Source organism: Hipposideros armiger, unplaced genomic scaffold (assembly GCF_001890085.2).
Source record: "Hipposideros armiger isolate ML-2016 unplaced genomic scaffold, ASM189008v1 scaffold_1045, whole genome shotgun sequence".
In the NCBI taxonomy this organism is placed as follows: Eukaryota; Metazoa; Chordata; class Mammalia; order Chiroptera; family Hipposideridae; genus Hipposideros; species Hipposideros armiger.
In genome coordinates this window covers 405,005-427,642 of record NW_017732395.1, presented here as the reverse complement: position 1 = coordinate 427,642, position 22,638 = coordinate 405,005, and the positions used below count along the sequence as shown (strand labels likewise).

At 48.8% G+C, this 22,638-nt stretch overlaps 2 protein-coding genes across 4 annotated transcripts in view; one reads left to right on the top strand and one right to left on the bottom strand.

The window, feature by feature from the left end:
- The window catches only part of SLC1A6 (solute carrier family 1 member 6), a 92,764-nt gene that overhangs the window by 12,085 nt on the left and 58,041 nt on the right, over positions 1–22,638 (bottom strand). For 2 of the 3 annotated variants that reach the window (XM_019631761.1, XM_019631760.1), the window contains exons 2-3: positions 12,820–13,129; positions 301–707 (exon numbers count right to left, since the gene is read on the bottom strand). In XM_019631761.1, the coding sequence (XP_019487306.1) occupies positions 301–505 (205 nt within the window). In that variant the 5' untranslated portion in view covers positions 506–707; positions 12,820–13,129. Of the gene's footprint in view, positions 1–300; positions 708–6,131; positions 6,612–12,819; positions 13,130–22,638 lie in introns of those variants that run through there. The other variant, XM_019631759.1, reaches the window with a different exon arrangement.
- Positions 16,813–22,637, top strand: TEKTL1 (tektin like 1). Its single transcript, XM_019631762.1, has 7 exons — positions 16,813–17,382; positions 18,535–18,639; positions 20,403–20,601; positions 20,977–21,143; positions 21,286–21,381; positions 21,471–21,584; positions 22,206–22,637. Exons 1-7 carry the CDS (start codon positions 16,813–16,815, stop codon positions 22,452–22,454), a joined length of 1,500 nt encoding a protein of 499 aa, XP_019487307.1. The 3' UTR covers positions 22,455–22,637.

Sequence of the window (22,638 nt, the reverse complement as noted above, 5' to 3'; positions counted from 1 at the left end):
TGAGTTTATGTCTTTGCAACTGTAAGTTTTGTACATGCATAAAAATAATGTGTGTTCATATGCAGAAAGCATGCTTGTATAGTGTGTACATGTGCATGTATGTACACATGCATATACATATGACATTGTGTGCACACACAGCTGTGTTTGCATGAGTGTGCACTGTGTCAGTGTCCCTGGAGTGGGGTGGCTGGTAGAATGGGACATGTGCATGTGCACAGGTAAGAATGAGTAGGCAAAATGAAGAGACATGCGTGCAAGGAATTTTCCCTGCCGTCGCCGCCCTCCCAGCACACTCACCGATGATCACAGCGCTGACCGTCAGCAGGATAAAGGCGTTCTTGCGCAGGAAGCGCAGCACATGCTCGCGGGTCATAGTCTGCAGACGCAGGCGCGTGCGCAGCGCTCTCTGCTGCAAGTTCTCCTGCAGCCGCTGCAGCCAGCCCAGCCGGCCCAGCCGCTGACCACTCTCCCGCAGAAACAGGCTGTTGGCGTGGCTGCTCATCGTCTATCTGCGGGGGACAGAGGGGTCCGGGCCTGGTGAGGGGACGAAACAGAGGACGGATGTGGGTAGAGAGGGAAGGGTGGAGGAAGCCGTTGAGGAACTCGGAGAGAATCCAGACTGCAGGGAGGGTCGATGTCGATCGGCTGGGTTATGCCCCCGCTGAAACGCCGGATAATACTGCCCAGGGTTCAAGGGTCACGTCCTGGCAAAAAAGGGTCAAGGTGTCAGAATCGCTCAGGGAAGAGGCAGGGAAGGAAACCACAATATAACAGACGCTTTTGCCATTCCCCAACTCCAGCCCTTTCCTATTTCATGAGATCATCACAAGTAATTGAGGGCTGCCTCAGCTCACAAACCAATCTAACAAGCCTTTGCAGAGCGCCAAATGCATGCTACCTTGGGGCTAGCCCCGTAAATTAATATGGTTTGGTGTCTGGCCTGGGGGTGCTGACGAGTGCGCTTTCAACAACAAAATCAATGACAGCGAGAGCCTGGCAAACAGTGAGTGCCCAATAAACGCATCTGCTCGGCAGAAGTGTCCTGGTGAGCAACAGGAAGAGGGGACAGTCCCTTGGGAAGGAAATGGTGACAGTCCTTCACCCCAGTGGCTCTTGAGGATCCGTCTTTGAAGGGAAATGTGACGCTCAGTGTATATGGGGTGCCAGCACTGTTTCCTCAGCTTCAAACTTTTGTGTCTCCTCTTTAAATTTGGCCATATCCATATAACCTTATTTACTGTCTAAATAAATGTATCTAAAGTGGAAACTTTATATACATGAGACCATTACTTTAGGTCATTACTAAATTATATTTTAATATACATTTGGCCGGCCGAGTGGCTCAGTTGGTTAAGAGCGCAAGAGCAATAGGGTCACCGGTTCAATTCCCGCATGGGCCAGTGAGCTGCGCCTGAGCTGAGCTGCCGCTGAGCTGCCAATAGGTGGCAGGATGATGGCTCAACTGGTGAGTGCAAATGATCCTAATAACAAGGTTGCCGGTTCAACTCCCACATGGGATGGTGGGCTACTCCCACCCGCAACTAAGATTGAACACAGCACCTTGAGCTAAGCAGGCGTGAACTGCCAACGGGCGACCAGATGGCAACTGGACATGGAGCTGAGCTAGCTGCACCCTCCACAACTAAGATTGAAGGACAACAACTTGGCTGTTCCCCTTCCCCAATTCCCCAATAAAATCTTAAAAAAAAAAATTTAAATAAAATGCATATAAAAATGAACATCTGCCTATCCTTTTACCAAATAAACACCTTATATGTATAGGGCAACTGGGAAATGTGACTTTAATGGGCCTGAGGAACTTTTACCTTCGTGGACTCCCTTCTCCATTAAAAAAATTAAAAGTATATTTTACAACTGCATTGATATATAGATGAAGATATTATTTTGGAACTAGGTGGAGGTGATGGTTGTACAATATAGTGAATGTACTAAATGCCACTTTAAAATGGCCGGTTTTCTGTTATGTGAATTTCACCTCATATTATATATTAAAACATGTCCTTTGATCTGAAAGTTTAATTCTTTCTTCTGATTTTAAAAGAAGTGAAAACATTTCCGTGTGTTCCTAAAAGTATCATGGGCCCTGGGCACTGGGCCTCCAATTCCTGAAGGATAGGCAGCCTTGCCTGTATAGATCTCACTGCAAAAAAGTGGCAGTGCCCCTATTCCAGGGGTACTGGGAATTCTGTTACCCCTCCAGATTCACACCCAGGAAAAAGGCCGACCACTAGAGATGGCATGGCCCAGGCTTCCTTGCCCACAGGCTGCCCTTTTGGTCAGACCAGTGGAAGGCGGCAGGAGAATGAAGGGTGGGAGGTCAAGCATTGATTGTCCCAGCTCCCCGGCTCCACACCCCAGGTTGGCAGTGGCTGTGCTCCCCCACCTAAGGCCACAGCTCGCATCAGACAGTCCTCTATGCCTATTGGCCATTTGGACATCTTTGGGGAAATGTCTGTTCAGTTCCTCTGCCCATTTTTTTAATTGGATTTTGGGTGTTTTTTTTTTAATTGAGTTGTATGAGTTCTTTATATTTTGAATATGAACCCCTTTTCCAATATTTGGTTTGCAAAATTTTTCTCCCATTCTGTAGGTCGCCTTTTCATTGTATTAATGTTTTCTTTTGCTCTGCAGAAGCTTTTAAGATTGATGTAGTCCCATCTGTTGATTTTGCTTTTGGTGTCTGTGCTTTCGATATGATATCCAAAAATCATTGCCCAGACCAGCGTCACAGAGCTTCTTCCCTATGTTTTCTCCTAGGAGTTTTAGTGTATCAGGTCTTACTTTTAAGTTTTTGATCCATTTCAAGGTAATTTCTGTGAGTGTGTGACATAGAGGCCCAGTTTTGTCGTTCTGCATGTGTTTATTCAGTTTTCCCATCACCATTTATTGAAGAGGCTGTCCTTACCCCACTGGGTGTTCTTGGATCCCTTGACACCATAGAGGTGCTAACTCTCACTACAGTAGCAATCCTATCACAATATACAAATGTTTCAAAACAACATGGTGTACACCTTAAATTCACACCATGTCAAATGTATTTCAATTTTTTTTTAAAAAAGGACAAGCCACCAGTCTCCCTGGGTGCCTCTCCTGCTCCCTCCCTGCAACTCACCACTCAGGCTGGCTCCTGAGTGCCACACCAGCCATACTGGTGTCCCTTAACCCTGTCCATAGCTTTGTAAACAGTCCTTAACTTAAACTCTTTTCGATCCCCCCTTTTGAGTGTGCTATTTCCTGACTGATACACCAGATTCATCTCACTGTTAGAAAAAACTCTCCAAGCCAAAGAAAGATAGTAAATATTGTATTTTATCTAGAGTTCTGTGCATATTTGGTTTGCCTGAGATTGTTGCACCGATAAGAACTTGGCCTCGCTTAGCTAGTCTCTGAGGAATCACAGCTTCTGACACCTCTCTTGGCCACCCCTCAGCCACACCCCCACTGGCTGAATTCATCCAGGTCAGGTATGGGAGTCTGTAGGAAGTCTCAGTTCCACCAGCAGATAGGTCCCTGGACTTATTTTTTTTTCTGCCACTGGCTGAGTGGCTACTTTTTGAGGTCACTGTCTTCCTTGCCCTCCTCTGTTCCCCCATATCTGACGGATGGGACATCTGCCTGAACTTTCCAGTTCTAAGCCCCCGGGGCCCCAATGCCAAACCCCACTTGGGGTCTTGCTCCAAATAGATCCATCGATGCTGCTTCTCACCTTGCTGTGAAAAATCTCAGACATGGAACCACACACAACACAGGAAACGTAATTTTTCCCACTCCTCTATGTATGTTTCCAGTCACTGGTAGGTTAAAGCTACACCTGGGTCCCAAGAGAGTGATCAGCTGAGATCTAAACTAATCACAATAACTCCAGAGCTAGTTTTGTCTATTTCCTTTTTATTCCTGACAAAAAGTAGTATGGTGGGCCGGCCCAGTGGCCCAGTTGGTTAAGAGCTGGCTTGGGACACCAGCTCTGAGCAGCAGGGCCCCGGTTCGGATCCCACATGAGGGCCAGTGACACTGCCCTCCACAGCTAAGATGGTGAACAACAGCTCGACCTGGAGCTGGGCTGCTGTGAGTTTTCAGCGATGGCATAGGCTGCAGCTCCTGCTGCAGTGGGCTGCCATAAGCTACCCTGTGTGGCCAGTAGCCAGTGTGAGCAGCCAAGAGCCGCTGTGAGCGGCTGTCCAGAGGCCAGTGACCAATCTGCCTCACCCGGGAAGAGCACAATGATAATACCAACATGGGCCAGTGAAGCAATGTCCTCCACAACTAGACTGAAGAACAAAAGGACAGCAACTTCTCTGTTCCCCTTTCCCCAAAACCCCAGCACTGTTCTCCTCCCCCAATTCCCCAATAAAATCTTTTTTAAAAAAAGTAGTATGGTATAGAGCAGGAATGGACAAATACTGCCCACTGCTTGCTGTAAATAATGTTTTATTGGCACACAGCCACACTCATTCCTTACATATTGTCTATGTGCTATCATGGCTGAGTTGAGTTGTTGGGACAGAGATTATATGGGCCACAGTACAATCTCTCTGGCCCTTTACTGAAAAAATTTGCTGACCCCTGGCCCAACAGAAGGACATATCTGAGCTCTTATTTCAAACCCCACTCTACCTTTCAGGAACAGGTGACCTGTTCTACGTGGCTTAGATGGCCCAATTCATGTGATGCTTAAAACAGCACCTGGTGAGCACAAAATAGATGCCAACAGTGGTTGATAAAAAGCAGAAACCCAACAGACACACGATTGAAGATAGAAGAAAATGCTGAAGTGGGAGGCTATCCTCTTATCAATTTTTCTCAGTCCTGTCTGCATCACTTGTCAAGCACTACTTGACTTAAGGTTTTCCCAGGATCTTGGCTTCCACTTGGACCTTTCCTCAGTCTGTCTTGGACCACTGGGGGCATCTACCCCTACCCTGAGTTCTCTCTGTTCTAGTCTCTCCCAGTCCTAGGCATTCTCTTGACCCTGTTTCTTAGGTCTCCTGCTTGGGGAATGGCCCTTCCAGTGTCCCCAGTCTCTGCAAGAGCTCAGGGATGGGTTTCTGACTTGGTTACCCCAACCTCCAGACTCAAATGAGATGTGCCGGTGGCCCCTCCGAGCCAAGGGAAAGAAAACAAGCCTCTTACTTTCTAAAGCTGAAACAAGCTGCAGTGGGCAAAACAAGGTTGCTTTCCATACATTTTCTCAACACTCTGCTAGGAAATCACAAACGTCACACATCTCACACACATGGACACACAACCTCACACAGACAGCTGTTCAGACATACAGCCCCACACACACCTTCAGAAATCCAATTGCACTCGTGCAGCATCAGTCCTACAACTCCTACACACACAGCACATGCACACACACTTGCCACGTTCATGTACACCATCCGACACACAGCCCCACACACACCTTCGAGGCCCTACACAACTTCCCTTTGTAAATGAAACTCTATACAGGCAGTGGCGTCAAACAATTCCTACACACACACACACACACACACACACACACACACACACGCACGCACGCACGCTCGCACGCCATGCAGGACACAAAACTTCAGACATTCAAATTCATTCTATTTAAATATTCAACCCCACACACCTCTTTGGGAAGGCGACCCCAATCATAAGTTGCCTCACACAAGCACACATCACCACCACCTCACACACATCTTTGGACCCAGCCCTCCTGCAGCAGTAACCAAAGTCTCGGTCACAGCCAGGTCTGTCCAGGGTTGGAGGAAAAAACCCGCTGATAGAGAAGGGACCAAGCCCTGGAAAGGGACGAGGCATCAGGTACAGAGATGGAGCCTGCCCTTGATTGGAGGCCACAGATAGAGGAACGGGTTGGGGACGAGGGAAGACGGGCAGAGACGCCCTGGGATGGGTAACTAACGCGGTAAGAAACTCACCAGGGCGACCGGGAGGTGAGCGGCGGAGACGACGCTAAGTGTCAGGGAGGAGCAGAGACAAAGAGCAGCCACAGATGGGAACAAGGGCACAGGTGGCGCCCCACCCGCCGGACCCCAGGGCGGGCCAAACCCGCCTGACATCCCGCCCTGCGCCGAACCTCAGGGCCCCTGCGCGTGCCGGGCCACGGTGTTCCCACTCACCCGCGTGCGGAGCGGCGGGATCGGCCTGCCCGCGCCTCGGCCTGCGCGCTGCGTCGGGATGCGGGAGCCGGAGCCCGGCGAAGCGCCCGGCTCGGGCAGCGGGGACCCGCCAGGGACAGCGCAGTGCTGGCGCGGGGACCGGACGGCGGAGGCACCCGCGCGGAGCCGGGAAGCGCTGTGCAGCGGGTGGGATCCGCGCGGGCCGTGAGCTCACGTGGGTCCGGGGGCGCCGGGAGGCCGGGGGAGGGGGCGGAATCCCCTCCGGGACGCCCCCCGCCTCCCCAGCGCCCAGACTGCAGCAGCGCTGGAGAAGCTGCGCCTCGTGTTTGCGAAAGGAGGGGGATCCTGGGGGGGGCGGGGTGGGTGGCCTCTCCCGCGTCCAGCCCCCGCCCCCAGCGCAGAGCCGCGCCTCCGAGCCCCCGCCTCACGCCGCCTCCGGAGCCCTGCCCAGGACTGTACATCCCTGGAGAGCCCCGGACCAGCCTGGCACCACTGGGCCCGCGCCAGCATCCCGCGGGGGAGGGGGAGGCCTGGGGAAGGCGCGGGCGCGAGCGTCCCAGTAACCACGGCCACCGCGTGGGTTCCTCAGCCCCATTTCTCCCTTCGGGCGCACTTTCTGGCCTTGGCCGCTGCGTGCCCTTGGGCCAGTCCCTCTCCCTCTCTGAAGCCTGGCTTTCTTAGCTAAACAGCGGCTATGACTCTTCTGACCCTACAGAAAATTCAAGCGCATGAGTGTGGAAATGCTCCGTGCAGCGTGAAGCACTGTGCATAAGGGAGGCGCATAATCCCTGTTAATATTGTAATTAATATTATTCTTTTCAGTCTTTAGCAGAAAATTTTCGGACGATGTTGATCCTGCTTTTCTTCTCAAATGATACTGACTTGTCGCTTCCAACATCTCCCGCCTCTCTTGAAAGCTAATTGCCATTATAAAAAGGTGAGCACAGAGCCACACACCTGATTTTTTAAAAAAATCAATACATGTTTGCTATTATTATTGTTAATATTATCAAGCAGTTTTTTATGGTAACTTCCTAGTCTAGGCAGGCTCTTTTATTTATATTTAAACTACATCCCCCTATGAACTAGATATCACTACCCTCATTTGCAGATAAGGGGTCAGGAGCTCAGAGAGGTTCCGTAACTTGCCCAAGAGACAGCCAGAGAGCAGTACCTCAATTCCAGCTCTTTGTACATACAGCCCGGACTCTCCTTGGCAATACCGCCTAGGTAGGCAGCTCTCAAACTTAGCAGTAGTTGAGAAGAACTAAGGGAGCTTTTAAAACATCTGATGCAGGGTAGCACCCCAGACCAATCACATCAGCGTACCTGGGCACAGAGCTCAGGGCTCAAGCATCCACATATTTTAATGCTCCCCTAGTGATTTCAATGTGTAGCTAAGGTTGAACCCCTGCCCTAGCTGTCAGGTTCTCCTGGGCATCACCTGCCGCTGCTCCCTGAAGCCTCCACACACACACACACACACCTCCCCTGCTTCAGTCACTGGCTGTGCAAGGATGATTCTGCATCCTTCTCTGAGCCTAGAGCTGCCGCTGAGCTCCTGGCTCTTACAGTCACTGGCTCCACAAATATTTCTTGTGCCTCCCTGTTCACCAGCCTGTACTAGAGGCTGGAGACTGAGCAGGCAAGAAGACAGAACACCCTTGCTCTTTTACACAAAATAATAATTAAATAAAACAGCAGCAGTTTTCAAACTATTGGGTCTCAGAACCCCTTTACACTCTTAAAAATTGTAGAGGACCCCCCCCCCAATACTCACAATCCCATGATTTTTAAAAAATCAAATTCCAGTAGGGAGCATCCTAACCAGCGCTCCTCAAACCTGTCATGTCATCAAAAACAAAGCAAGTCTGAGAAACTATCTCAGGAGATTAAGGAGAAACAATGACTAACATAATATGGAGTCCTGCAGGGGCTCCTGGAACAGAAAAAGGATGTTAAGAGAAAACTGAGTAAATCTCAGTACAGTGTGGACTTTAATAATGTATCAATATTGGCTCATTAATTGTAACAAATGTATCATACTAATGAATGATATTAATAATAGGGGAAATTGTTGGGGCTGGGGGCACTCCCTGTACTATCCTCTCAATTTTCCTGTAAATCTAAAAGTGTTCTAAGAAATTGTGTCTGTTGATTTAAAAGACCATAGAGAGGGAATGGGTGAAACAGGTGAAGGGGAACAAGAGGTACAAACTTTCAGTTGTAATAAACTCATTTCATGATAACATAAAGAGCATATTTTTATGAGAAATAACATTTTCCAAAACTTAATGAGAAGAGAGGCAATGCTTCACACATTTGCAAATTGCTTTGATGTCTAGCTTAATGGAAAAAAAGTAGGATTCTCAGGTTCTTGTTATGTGCAGACTCCATATTTGCAAATTCACCCACTCGCTTAAACGTATTTGTAGCCCAGAATCAATGCTCATGGCACTTCTGTGGCCATTAGCGGACATGCTCAGAGTGATGCAAAATTTGAACTGACCAATGGACTGGTTCCCAGTTGAGGCTGAACAAGACTATGCTCTGTCTTCTTGTTTCAGCTTTCATACTGTAACAGACATCCTTTTCACGGTCTATCTGGTGCCACATTTTTCACATTTTCGTGCTTTTTGTTGATTTTACTGTTTAAAATGGCCCCCAGGCATAGTACTGAAGTGCTGTCTAGTGTTTACTAGCACAAGAAGGCCATGATGTGCCACATGGAGAATATATGTGTTACATAAGCTTCGTTCAGGCATGAGTTATAGTGCCATTGGGCTATGTATTCAATGTTGACGAATCAAATACACACACACACACACACACACACACACACAGGGTGCCACAAAAACGTATACACATTTTAAGAAAGGAAAAAAACTGTATTAAAATTGTAATACTCACTATATACCAATAAAAAAAGATGAATACAAGTCACGTTTGACTTCTGCAGTTACATGAGGTGCTCAAAGTGGTTACCATCAGCATAATTTTAATATTTTTTTCCTTAAAATGTGTATACATTTTTGGCAACCTCTGCATATATATGCTTACACACACACACACACACACACATATCTTAAATTGGTGTCTTTAAACAGAATCACATATAAAACAGAATTAGGCATTGATTAATTGATGACTCATTGACAAAAATGTTGTGACCAGAGGCTCACAGGAACTTAACCCAGTATATCTCCCTAGGAACAATGGTTTATTCACTAATTTGGTGTTTGCACAACTTTATAGAACAAAACTACCATAAATAATGAGAATTGAATGAATCTGTCATGATGTGTTGTTTTGGTTGAAGCATATAAAGAAAATACAACCTCACATGAACAGGTAATTTAAAAAGGGTAGAGTATTTTAACCTGCTTTTCAGGTAATTGTGGCTATTCTTTGAGACTACACCAAAATTCAACACATTTTAGTTTCCTAAAAGATAGTTGCAATGTGGGATCTGAAACTGTCAGTGAACTATTGTACTCTATTAACATTAAAACCCATTGAGTGCATCTTTACCAATGCATGATTTTGAAATATGATGCATTAATCATTTGAGAAATAGTAGTTCACTGAATTACACAGATCTTCCAAGTATTAATACATTCCATTATTCAATAGCCAAAATGAATGCAAAAAATACACAAATAACAAAATATCAGCATTTCAAAAAAAGACAGGATCAGAATCTCTAATTTTCCTTTTGTTTAGGCTGCCACATGATTTGGCTCAGTGCTCACTGATTCTGTCTTTAACATTTTGATATTTAGCTCACCATGTATTTTTGCATTAGATTTGTGGAGTTTTTTTAATTACTAACATTGGAATATTATTTAATTTTACGGGAGAATATCTTTATTACCTCTGAATGGGAAAAAGATAATGTAACTACTTGTATATCTCCAAAGAATGACTCATAAAGAAAAAAGAATCTGATCTGTAATTAAAAAATAAATTATAAAAAAGAAAATAATAATTTTATCTATTTCACTGTTTTGAAATTACAGATAAGCAGAGTTGCTGTCTATCTCATTATCCAATTCATTTCTTTTAAACCATTTTATTGAGGTATACAAGGCATATAAAATATGGTGAATGTTTAATTAAAAAAAATTATTACAGTAAGAGACATATTGCCATTAATCCCCCTCAAAATACTCCCCCTTGCTTCGAACACACTTATCCATCGTTCTGCCTCTTTCTGAAGCAATTCTGGAAGTCTTCTTTTGTGAATGTCTTTAGTTGCGCTGCTGTGGCTGCCTCGATATCCTGAATCATTTTGACTTTGGGGAAGAGCCAGAAGTTGCACGGTGCCAAATCCAGTGAATAAGGTGGATGAGGACACACTGTAATGTTTTTATTTGACAGAAATTGCCGTATACCAGAAGCGATGTGTGACACAGAGTGTTGTCATGATGGAGGATGATTTAAGGCACACTTTAAAACACACCTTCTCTCAACCGTAGCTCACACCCAACTGACTGTACTGAACAATGTTACTAAGGTTTGACACGCCACTTCCCGTAGAAGATCCCTGCCCTTTCCATTGGATGGCACTTGGCAGCAGCATTAACCATATTTTTTTTGTCACAATGGAAAGGCTCCGTGTCACACATCGCTTCTGGTATGGCAATATCTGTCAAAGAAAAACATTACGGTGTGTCTTCATCCACTTTATTCACTGGGTCTGGCACCATGTGACTTCTGGCTCTTCCCCAAAGTCAAAATGACCATGAAAGGTAAATGTTTTGAATCAATTCAGGACATTGAGGCAGCCATGACAGTACAACTAAAGACACTCACAAGAGAACTTCCAGAACTGCTTCAGAAAGTGTGTTCAAAGCGAGGGGGAGTGTTTTGAGGGGGGTTAATGGTAATGTGTCATTTACTGTAATAAATTTTTTTTTAGTTGAGCCATCCTGCCACCTGTTGGCAGCTCAGCGGCAACTCAGCTTGGGCCGGGAACCGAACCGCTGCTGCTCAGAGCTCGCACTCTTGAGCGAGCTCTTAACCAACTGAGCAACTCGGCCGTCCTGTAATACATTTTTTTTATTTAAACATTCACCGTGGGCCGGCCAAGTGGTGCGTTGGTGAAGAGCTGGCTTGGGACGCCAGCTCTGAGCAGCATGGCCCCACTTTGAATCCCACATTAGGACCAGTGATGCTGTGCCCTCTACAGCTAAGATGGTGAACAACAGCTCAACCTGGAGCTGGGCTGCCGTGAGTCGCCAGCGTTGGCATAGGCTGCAGTGAGGCTGCAGTGGGCTGTGGTAAAGCTACCATGAGTGGCTGGCATCCAGTGTGAGCTGCCAAGAGCCGCCGTGAGCGGCCGTCCTGTGTCCGGCAACCGATCTGCCCCACCCGGGAAGAGCACAATGATAATGCCAACATGGGCCAGTGAAGCGACATCCTCCACAACTAGACTGAAGAACAAAAGGACAGCAAGTTGTCAGTTCCCCATCCCCGATTCCCCAGTGCTGTTCCCCTCCCCCAATTCCCCAATAAAATATTTTCAAAAATAAATTAATTAAATAAATAAACATTCACCGTATTTTATGATCACACCTCATAACTGGCATGTAAAAAGCAGAACATATTTAATGTATACAACTCAATGAGTTTTGGAATAAGTATACATCTGTAAAACCATCACCACCATCAAGGCCGTAAACACATGCATCACCTCTCAATAACATTTCAATAATAATAGTCCAATATTATTTATTTTAATTACAGAGTTTTTTGGCACACCCTTACATATTGCACCCTAAGTGAATGCCCCACTCTCACCCTCACCCTGACCCTGTGAGTCTCTCTCTCATTCTCTAAACAAAAGAAAAGCTACTGGCTCCCTTGTACAGATGTAAAAGGGCCTAAAAGAGGTTAAGTTGTAGCCCATATTATTGAGCTAGAGTTCGAGCCCACCCCAGGACCACTCTGACCGTGGCTCGAGCTCTGGCCTTAGCATTAGAGGGTAGGCCAGCCCGGATGAAGCATCCCCAGGCTGTCCCAGATGACTGTCCTGGTTGAGGGTGGGGCTTGAGCAGGGGCTGAGCCAAGAGGAGCCTGAAGTGGAGGAATTGAGGCTAATTCCTCTGTGGCGAGCCCTCCCTATTAATTAATTAGGGCAGAGCTGGCCTGCGGCATCCCCGCAGCCCCCAGAGTCATTAAGGGAGCGAGGGTCTCATTATCAGATGGCAGGTTCCCCATCATTCCCAGGGCCTCAGAGGGAGCAGAGGAGGGGTGAGAGAAAGGCTAGGCCCCCCTTCTCCAAAACACTCTCCTCCTTATTACCAGAGTGGCCTGATATGCAAGTGAAGTGTTTAAAACCACAGGCAGAATTTCAGGGGAGAAAAGGAGAGGAGAGTCAGAGATGAGGGGATAAATTGACTTGCCTCCAAAATTCAGCCTGCATTTATACTGATATGAGATACTCAGAATAGGTAAATCCATAGAGACAGGAAGCAGATTAGTGGTTGCCAGGTGCTGGAGGGAAGATGGGATGGAGAGTGACTGCTAATGGGTGCAGGGTTTCCTAGTCAAACAAGTAATACCCAAATCCACTAATGTGGATGAGCTTTTTCAGGGAGATGGTAAGGAAGGAGAAGTGAATGGAAAACAGAAACCTAATGCATTAGTTAGTTACTGCTTCATAACAAGCTATCACAAAACTTACCAGCTTAAAACAACACATATGTATTATATAGGTTCCTGTAGGTCAGAAATCTGGTCATGGCTTAGCTGGGTCCTCTGGTTCAGGGTCTCTCACCAGGCTGCAGACAAGAAGTCAGCCGGGGCTGCTATCTCATCTGAAAGCTGGGCTGGAGAAGGATGTGCTTCCAAGCTCACTAATGTGGTGGTTGACAGGATCCAGTTCCTCATGGGATTTTTTTTTCCTCATGGTATATTGGACTAGGGACCGCAGATCCTTGCTGGCTGATGACCAGAGGCTCCATCAATTCCTTGCCACATAGGCCTCTTCATTTCTGAAAGAGCGAGGAAGATAGAAAGCATGATCTATTATAACCTAATCTCAGAAGGGGCATCGTTTAATTTTTGCCGTATTCTATTGATTAGAAGTGGATCCAGCCCACATGCGAGGGGAGGGGATTAAACAGGGCATCAAGACCAGAAGATGGCGACCACTCGAGGCCTTCTTCAAGGCTGCCTAACTCACCTGAAGAACACTATATTTGAGGGACTGGATGGCAGACAACCATCCAGTGAAGGATCAAGTCTAGAGGCAAAAGGAAAAAGTGTGAAAGAGCACAGGGAAGGTGACTCAAGTTTCAGGTGGTCAACAATTTCAAATTCTACCTAGAGGTCAAGTTGAATGAGATGGAAAAGAAACTACAGAATTTGTCAATTGCAGGAAGACATAAATAACCTTTGCCTGAACCATTTTGGGGGACTGATGGGGATGAGAGCCATACGGACCAGTCCTTATCCCTCACCAGCCATTAAGGTCACCATCTTTGCAAGAGGTGACCAGGAAAAGCCAGGAAGAACCTCCTCTCCCAGCCGGGGCTTCCCATTTTCTCCTGACACCTCCCACAGGAAAGTGACCTCATTTCTCAAAGACAAAACTGATTCTAGGTCATATCCCCCTGGAACAAGAGACCAATTGATGTGATTATCTCCAAGAGAAAGGGGGGCACCTACTAAAAGTAGAACCTGGTGCCCCAGAAGGGAAGACATCAGGGAACCTGAAAAGGGGTCTCTGATAATTACCTGCCAAGATTTCAGAGTGAAGGGCATCAACATGCAATACCAACGGAAAAAAAGGAAAGAAGATGTAGAAGTTTTTGAAGGTTTTTCTTCCTCATACATCCTGCAATTTCACTCTATTTAATCCAAGGGCACAGTTCTGCCCCCCTCCCCATTTTGTAATACTCATTATACAGAACAGGTGGTCCCAGCAAAGATGGCTGGCTACAAAGAGGAATTTGTGTAAAGCAAACTTCGTTATAAAAATCAGAGAGCTAATTTAACAGATATTATTCCCCATTGGCCTGAGTTGAAATATTTGAGCTTCAGTTTACTGGGAGGAGGGAGATGTGGATAACTATAGAAGTATATATGAGGAGAGTATAGGGAAATGGCTACTGTGAAATCAAAACATGTTCAGAATAGATATCTCTGGGTGACAACATTATAGATGATTCTCTCTTCATTATATTTTTCTCTGTTTTATACAATGTGCATACATTACTTTCATAGCATAAAAACAGGCTTACTTATTAGCTTAAAAGAGGTATTTGAGTTTGAGGAGTAGTGGAAAATGTTCCCAGACTTGGCTTACGTATATAAATGTTTCTGTAGCATTTTTGGAGCATCATTTCTGTTCAGCCACATGTAGTTAATTAAATCTTTTGGAGGCTGAGAGTTAATTCCAGCCCTACTATGGTTTCTTCCAGGCACCTTGCTGTTTTAGTCTGTTCGGACTGCCATAGTACAATACCACAGACAGATGGCTTATCAACAACAGAAATTGAATTTTCACAGATCTGGAGGCTAGGAAGTCCAACTTCAAGGTACCAGCAGACTTAGTCACTGGTGACAGCCCACTTCCTGGTTCATAGATAACCGTCTTTTCACTGTCTTCACGTGGTGCAAGGGGCAAGAGAGCCTCTGGGGTATCTTTTATAAGGGTGCTAAATCCATTCATGAGGTCTCCACTCTCATGAGAGGAGGGGATTGAAAAGGTGATATGAAATTCACCTTCCAAAGGCCCCACCTCCAAGCACCATCACATTGGGCATTAGGGTTTAATATGAATTTGGGGAGGACAGAAACATTCACACTGGAGAACCTGCCAAACCAGGCTGTGACCAGCAGCAGGCTTTGAAAGCAGAGAAAATGGTTCACTATTCCTCAAACCCAGGCATATGTGTCAGGCTAAAGGAAAATGTCCAAAACGGGCCATCAAAGCCAGGAACTGGAAGTGACTTTTAAAGGTCGATACAGTCAAACTGGGGATGAAAGATAAAAATGAGGAGATGTTGGCAGACTGAGCAATGGGCAGTAGTATGTATCGATTTTGATACTTGGACAATGGTGGTATACACTAAGAGTGTGTTGGCATGAATAAGTTGAATCAATTAAAAGCCAGAATGGGACAGACCACACCTCCATCCATAGCCCTAATGAATTTCACCAAAGACCGATGTTGGAATGAGAGTCCCCCACGTGTAGATCTGGCACAAGAACACAAAGTAGTTTGGCACAAATACTACCCAATAGAGATACTCCAGACACTAGGCAGGAAACCAAGCCAGTAAGTCCTCTGGGAAAATGGAAGCACTAAATGAACAAAGCAGAGGTGGACAGTTGAGTGCAGACTGTTGTCCCAAGTAAGCTGTCTCCCTGGTTCTTTGTGAAACCCTCTCTGCATCTTCTAGTATTAGAAAAGCTTATTCATCTATTCATTCAATTAATAAAAATGAATAGTAAGCACCTGTATAGTGCTTACTCTATGTCAGCTACTGTGGAAGCTCATTACTCATATTAACTCATTTAATCCATGCCACAATCCTATTATCCTAGCTGAGGGGTGAGGAAAGGGATACACAGAGAAATCAAGTGACTTTCCCAAGATCACACAGATGGCAAGTATCAGAATCATAATTCAGACCCAAGTTGTCCAGCTCCAGAATCTTGACCATGGTTTGAGGCCCCTACTAAATGCCCACGTAAAGATGCCACTGCTAGAAGGAAATAAGGTGATATGATAAAGAGTTATGGGAGAGGGATGGAGGGCAGTATCTTCTTTTCTTCCCCAGATTCTGACCTGCTTTCCATGTTGGAGGAATTCTCCATCATATGAGTCTCAGTGGGAAACAAAGTCTTTCTTCCGCTGTGGAAGTGGGAAATTCAGACATGAGTCACTTTCCCAGCTTCCCTTGCAGCTGGAGCATGGCCAGGTGACACAGACTCAGCCAGCTAGCTGCAGCCACCTTAGACCCTGGGGGCTAAGTAGACAAAGAAGCAGGTACCATGGAGAGCTTAACTCCATGGCTGCAGTAGCAATGACATTTCCACGGAACACAGATGCAGCTGAGAGTTCTGCAGGAGTAGCCACGTTGTCCTCAAGGACCTACCACGCTTCTGCAGGTTTTGGCCGTGGTTCCGTCAGGTCATCTTTTCTGTTTCTTGCACTAAAAATCCTGAGAGGTAGGAGAGAGTCGGGGCTTAGATATAATGCTAAGGAAAGATCCTTTTAAAGATGGTGATATTTAAGCTGGGGTCTGAAGATTGAAAAGGAGCCAGCCATGGGAACGACGTGGAAAGGAGTATGCCACAAAGAGGAAACAGCAAGTCGAAAATTTTGAAGTGGGAAAACTGCTTAGCTGCTTAGCGCGCTGGAAGAAGGTCGGTGTTGCTGGCGGGTAAGAAGCAACAGCGAGAGGTGGGCTAGATGACGTCAGCTTTCTGAAGGAGCGGTGATTCCAAACCACCTCTGCAGCGCTCCAAAGACTCCATCTAATACCTACCAGTCGCCTTTCCCCTCCCCCACCCCTAGAACTCTGGGGCTCTGGCCACCGTTGTCATGGTGATGGGCCCATTGTTTCACTCATTCTTCAGACCAGGAAGGAGGTGCGTGTGGTTGGGGGAACCCTGCTTCTTCTCGTGGAGGACCCCGCCCGGGCTGGGGCACCAAGCAGGGACCATGCCCGTGTTGCTACCCCGGGTTGAGCACAGCAAGGACATGCGCGTCGGGGCTGCAGCATGGCACGAGGCGGCCCGGGCCAAGATGCAGGCGGCGCGCCAGCTGACTAAGCGCTGCGGACAGGAGGCAGTGGCCATGTGGCAACCCAAAGACAGGGTGCTGGATCCGCACGTGGCGCACCACCTCCACCGGGCCGCCTATATCCAGCCCTGGCGCTTCCACGTGAAGATGCTCAACGGCGGGGGCACCTTGGAGAAGCCGCCGCCGGGCGAGGGCGTCACTCTGTGGAGGAGCAAGATGAAGCCGCCGGTCTGGCACGCACGCCTGCCGCTGCCCCTGAACCGCGACGCGCTCGCCCTGCAGACAGCCGAGTTGGTGCACGCACACGCGCGTGGGGCGCGCCTCACCGCCGCCCGCCTGGCCCACGCGCAGCAGCAGGTCAATGGGCAGGTGCGGCTGATGCAGCGCCAGCGAGAGGCTACGGATTACAGGCTCAGCGAGGTGCGAAAGGGCCTACTGATCAACCAGCAGAGCGTCAAGCTTCGGGGCTACAGGCCCAAATCTGAGAAGGTGGGACCGCTCCCCCAAGCCTGGTCGCCAAGACTGGAGCCTTCACTCAGCCTGGGCAAAACCCACCCGGTAGAGAGAACACTCCTACCAGGCCCCAGTTCCAGTAAGGGCAGAAAAAGAGGAGGACACTCCCAAGATGAGGTGCCTTGGTGCCCAGCCCCAGAGAGGGAAACCCCCTCACCATGGGGATGAGATCCTCAGTCCGCTTGCGCCAGAGTGCGTATCTTTCCAGTCCCCCCAGCCGGGAAGAGAGGATGGGACCCCGGAGTCAAACTAGATGACATTCTTCCCAAAGAGAGACACTCACAACCCCTAGCACAGGCATGCAATCACCCATCCAGCCCCCAGGCCACAGGATGAGACCCTCCTGTGGGCATGAGACCCTCAATAATCAAACCCAGTGAGAAATGCCCAGCTAAGAAGAGTGGGTGATGTCCTGGTTCCAACCCATGAAACCCTCCTCAAAATGTAAAAAAAAAAAAAAAAAGCCTCCTCTAGCCTCAGGGAGAACCCCTCCCCAGGCCTCATGGGGAGAGAAAGGAACAGGTCCTGCCTACAGGTTGAGACCTTCAGACTCCCTGCCCCTCTGCCCAAGAGTTAAGCCCCCAGCCAGGAAGAAAGAATGACACCCCTAGTCACAGTCCTGGTGAAATCTTCCCCCCAAAGTGAAACCCTAAACCCCCACTCCAAAAGGGGGGAACCCATTCCTGGGGAGGGGTGAGACCCCATTCACAGGGTGAAATTCCTAGTCCTAGCCCCGAAATCAAAGACCCCCCAAAAGGCAAACCCTCATCATTGCTATGTTGTGATCCCTGCACTTCTAGCCAGGGAGGTGGGGATAAGACCAGCACCAAGGAAGGGGGACCTCCAGCCCTATAGAAACCTTCCCCTAAGGTGAAGTCACTTCCATCCCAGCTCACTGGACTCCTACCTGTAAAAGGGAGAGGCCACAGCCCCACTTTCTGGCTAGTAAGTGAGCCCCCTGAAAGGATAAAGTCTTCTCAGAGAGTGAGACCTCGACAGGGTGGGAGTGCCCCCAACTCTATTCTCCAAACCCAGGGTTAATGAGGTTGGTAAACCCTCTGCCTCCCTGGAAGGAGAACTCTCCTGCCGGCCCTCTCCTGAAGGTGTGAATATCTCTTTGTTTTCCAGGTCCCTGACAAAGCTGACAGTATGCTTACCTGGGAGAAAGAGGAGTTAAAGAACATGAAGAGGAAGATGGAGACAGACATGGAAAAGTCAGAGGCCATGCTCAAGGTCGGGAATACCCAGGACTGAGTGATGGGGGCCGGAGGGGGACCCCGGGCTGCCTAAGGGGTGAACCACTCTGACCTTGGGGACTCTAGCAACAGCAAATGTCTCAACCCACTCACCCACCCGCCCTGATGACATTCACCATATTTCCGCTTTGTGAAATGGAAAAACTGGGTGTCTAAGGTGTGGAGCTGGGCCTCAGAATAACAATGAACACCCCCTCTGTGCCAAGCCCTGTGCAGTCATCGAGTTAGCTCCTTAAAACACTCCTGTGAAATAGAAATTGTGGTCCCCTACTGGAGATGGGGAATTTGAGGCTCAAAGAAAGATGGCCTTACACAAGGCGAGCACTAGCCAGCAGCAGGGCTGTAGTTTCAGGGCAGGTGTCTTAAAATTTTCTCCAGCATTAGTGAGGCATAATTAACAATTTAAAATTGTGTGTGTGTGTGTGTGTGTTTAAAACGTACAATTTGATAGTATATGTATACATTGTGAAATAATCACCACAATCAACAATTGACGTAATTAACACATCCATCACCTCACACAGGTACCTTTGTGTGTGTGGTGAGAACACTTAAGATCTACCCCCTTAGCAATTATAAAATAGAGCAGGTTAACTATAGTCACATTGTTGTCATTAGATCTCCAGAACTTACTCATCTTGCATAACTGAAACTTTGCAGCCCTTGACCAACATCTCCCCATTTCTCCCTCCTCCCAGCCCTTGGCAACCATCATTCTACTCTTTGCTTCTGTGAGTTTGACTATTTCAAATTCCATGTATAAGTGAGTCATGCAGTATCTGCCTTTCTGTATCTGGCTTATTTCACTTAGTACAATGTCCTTCAGGTTCATCCATGTTGTCACAAATGGCAGGATTTTCTTCTTTTTTATTTATTTATTTTTTTGAGGCTGAAAAGAAAAAATACACACACACACACACACACACACACACACACACTGGGGGTGCCAAAAAAGTATATACAAGTGGACACTGGTCAGCGTTGCTCAAGCAGTAATTTGCTGTAATCAGAAGTGTCTGGACGCTGATGTAACCACTTTGAGCACCTCTTGTAATTGCAGAAGTCAAACGTGACTTGTATTCATCTTTTGTTATCAGTATATATTGATTAATATAGTTTTCCTTTCTTAAAATGTGTATACATTTTTTGGCACCGTGTGTGTGTGTGTGTGTGTGTGTGTGTGAATATATATGTATATATGCAATATATATCACAATGCAATAGATTGGGGGGGAGGGACTCTGAAGACCTCTGAAGAGAGTTCCTAATACTGATTAGGGAAGAGGAAGGGAGACCTTAATGCTAGGGGTGGGGTGGGATAGGACCTGAATGCAAGCTGAGGAGGAAAGGGATGGCACAGGAAGACGGAGATGTAGGTATAGCCAGTACTACCGCTCCACTTTACATACGGGGAAATCGATGGGGGAGGGGCTTTCTTGAGGGGCCAGGGAAAGCCAGACACAGAACCTAAGCAACTGACATCCCAGACAGGGAAGCCACCACCAGCCCCCACTGCTCCCTTCTCCGGGTCATTAAAGGCTTCTGGACAGAGGGTGGGGTGTCTGAGCTTCCACTTGGAAATTGCTCCTTTCAGGCCACAGCAAGAACTGGAGAGGGTCAGCTTGGGGGCAGAAACGATTGGCAGCCCCCAGCAGAGAAAGCAATTCCAGCCACCTCCCCACAACCTCCCAGCGCACTTCCGGACTTCACCTCTGCCTGTCTCTCCTTCCTTGCCCCCAGACCCTGGCCTCTTGCAGGGACACGCTGGCCTTCTGCTGCAAAGAGAGGCTCCAAGCTGTGGATTTAATGAACCAGCCACTGGCCAAGGTTCTGGGGCAGGCCGGCCGCCGCTCCTGGGTGAACCTCTCCAGGGTCTCCACCCCGCAAATTCAGGGCCAGAAAACGCCGCCTCCAGACCCTGTGGGCACATACACTCCAGGTAGGCCCCCACAGAAAGGGGTCCACTACAGTGGACCCTTCCACGTCTCAGCTGCCCCTTTCCCTGGGGAATTGCTCCCCTAGACCAAAAGAGAGGGCTGAGTGCCAGCCTAGAGCTAAACCCACTTTCTGGATTAGCTCTTTCCCCTGCATACGCCTGCTTCCCACACGCCCTCAGTCACTCCCGCCCAGACACTCCGGGACGCTACTCATACTCGCCCCACTAACAGTCTTTCCCCTGGACTTTCTCCTAATCCCTCAGTAAAGCCCCCTCGCCCACGGCCCACCACCACATGAGAATAGAGAGGGGGACGCAGAAAGCCAGGGTGGGGGAAAGGAGAACTTGGTGATTTGCGCGCGTCCCGCCCTCCCGCAGAGTGCGTCACTGCGCTGTATGGAGCCAAGCGACTGTTGATGGAGTCCAAGGACACCTTGCAAGAAATGGCAAAGAACGTGCAGGACATCCGAGAGCGACAGCAGCAGACAAGCGATCGCGTGTGCGCCTCGCTGGCCCAAAAGATGCGCGAGACCTCGCAGCTGAAGGTGCAGGCGGCGGGCGCGGCTCGGGAGTTTTGGCTGGGGACTAGGGTGGAGGAGTACCGAGGCCGGAGAAGGGGCGCACAGGACAGGAGGAGAGGGGACAGGAAGCCAGTGTGATCCCCCTGCGCTCCCACCATTCACCCAGGAAAGAATGAACATGGCCTTAGGACTAATGAGAGGAACTATCCACCGGTGCGCGAAATTCAACCAAGAGATGTACATCACTCGCGACCTCATCAAGGTATGATTTGGGAAAAGGGTCCGCGGAGATGGGGCCAGGGGTGCCCGCGTCGGTTGGGCCTCACTGCTCCACACACTGCATTCCGCCAGGGTCCCCTGTCAAAAAATCACCTGGAGACTCGAGAGAAGCTGGACAGACCCCTGGTTCGCGTGTACCAGAGACACGTGGGCACCCAACTCCCCGAGGCCCAGCGCCTAGCCCAGGTACGCCCCTCTGCGTCCCCCTTCCGCGTCTCCCCGCCCTCTCTAGGCGCGGCCTCACCCTGGTAAGACTACTTCCTCAGGCACACCTGGTCCACGTAAGAACCCCTTCCCCCCACACCCAGGTTGGTCATTCCTTCAACTGCAATCCAGTATGAGGCCCTCCAATACCCACATCTGTCTCAGATAAGTCCCCTCAACCTCTCTCTGTCCGCCTCACCCTACCACTCCCTCATGATATGACTCCTCTCTCAACCGCATCCTAAGGAGGCTCCTTCCTGCACACTTTGCCCAGATGCTCCCCCTCGTCCCATGTCCGCCCCGCCCCTCACTCTCTGGGTGCGTCCCCACCCTCAGCCCTGTTCTGTAGTGGTTCTTTTTCAAGCACATCTCGCCCCCAAACCCATGCAAGGGCCGCCCCGCTTCAGCTATGCTCTCGCCCGGGTGGGGCCCTCCTGCACGTACGTACGCCTGACCCAATGTGTCCCCCCTCCCACCCGAGGTCCACCGCTTCTTCAGCTGTGCTCCTTTCACACACACACCTGACTCAGGTGTGTCCGCCCCCCTCGCCCTGCCCTCGCTCTGGCTCGCGGGTCACTTAACAAGGCCCCGCCCCCTCTCCAGAGCACAGACAAGACGCAGCGCCGCATCTCGCTCCTGGAAAAGAACCTGGAAAGTCTGCTCGCCACGCGCAAGAACCTCACCTACAGCCTCAACTGCAAGAAGATCGGGCATGACGTGAACTACGACGCGGTGCGCCTGCGCCTCCGCCAGCGGCACCCGCGCGTGTGCTACCAGCAGGCACAGGGCCTGGTCAACGACTTGGACCCGAGCACGCCCGCGCGCGTCGAGTCCAGAGCCACCCCTGAGTGACAGGCGTACCCCCTGCTCCAGCCGGCTGGTCCTGCACGCACGGGCTGGCCCTCGGAGCGGAGACTCACAGCCTGGTGGCCCTCCCTCTCCCCTGACCCACCCTCCCTCCGAGCGCCCTCTAGCAGATCTATAATTTAAAAATAACAAAAATGACATTTATTAGGCATCTATTATATGTCAGTCA

Bases quoted from the DNA above. Each gene is read 5' to 3' on its own strand.
- TEKTL1 (XM_019631762.1), top strand. From the start codon at position 16,813: ATGCCCGTGTTGCTACCCCGGGTTGAGCACAGCAAGGACATGCGCGTC. The intron at 21,144-21,285 runs GTGCAGGCGGCG...CCATTCACCCAG, and splicing joins GCGAGACCTCGCAGCTGAAG to GAAAGAATGAACATGGCCTT. The intron at 21,382-21,470 runs GTATGATTTGGG...GCATTCCGCCAG, and splicing joins TCACTCGCGACCTCATCAAG to GGTCCCCTGTCAAAAAATCA.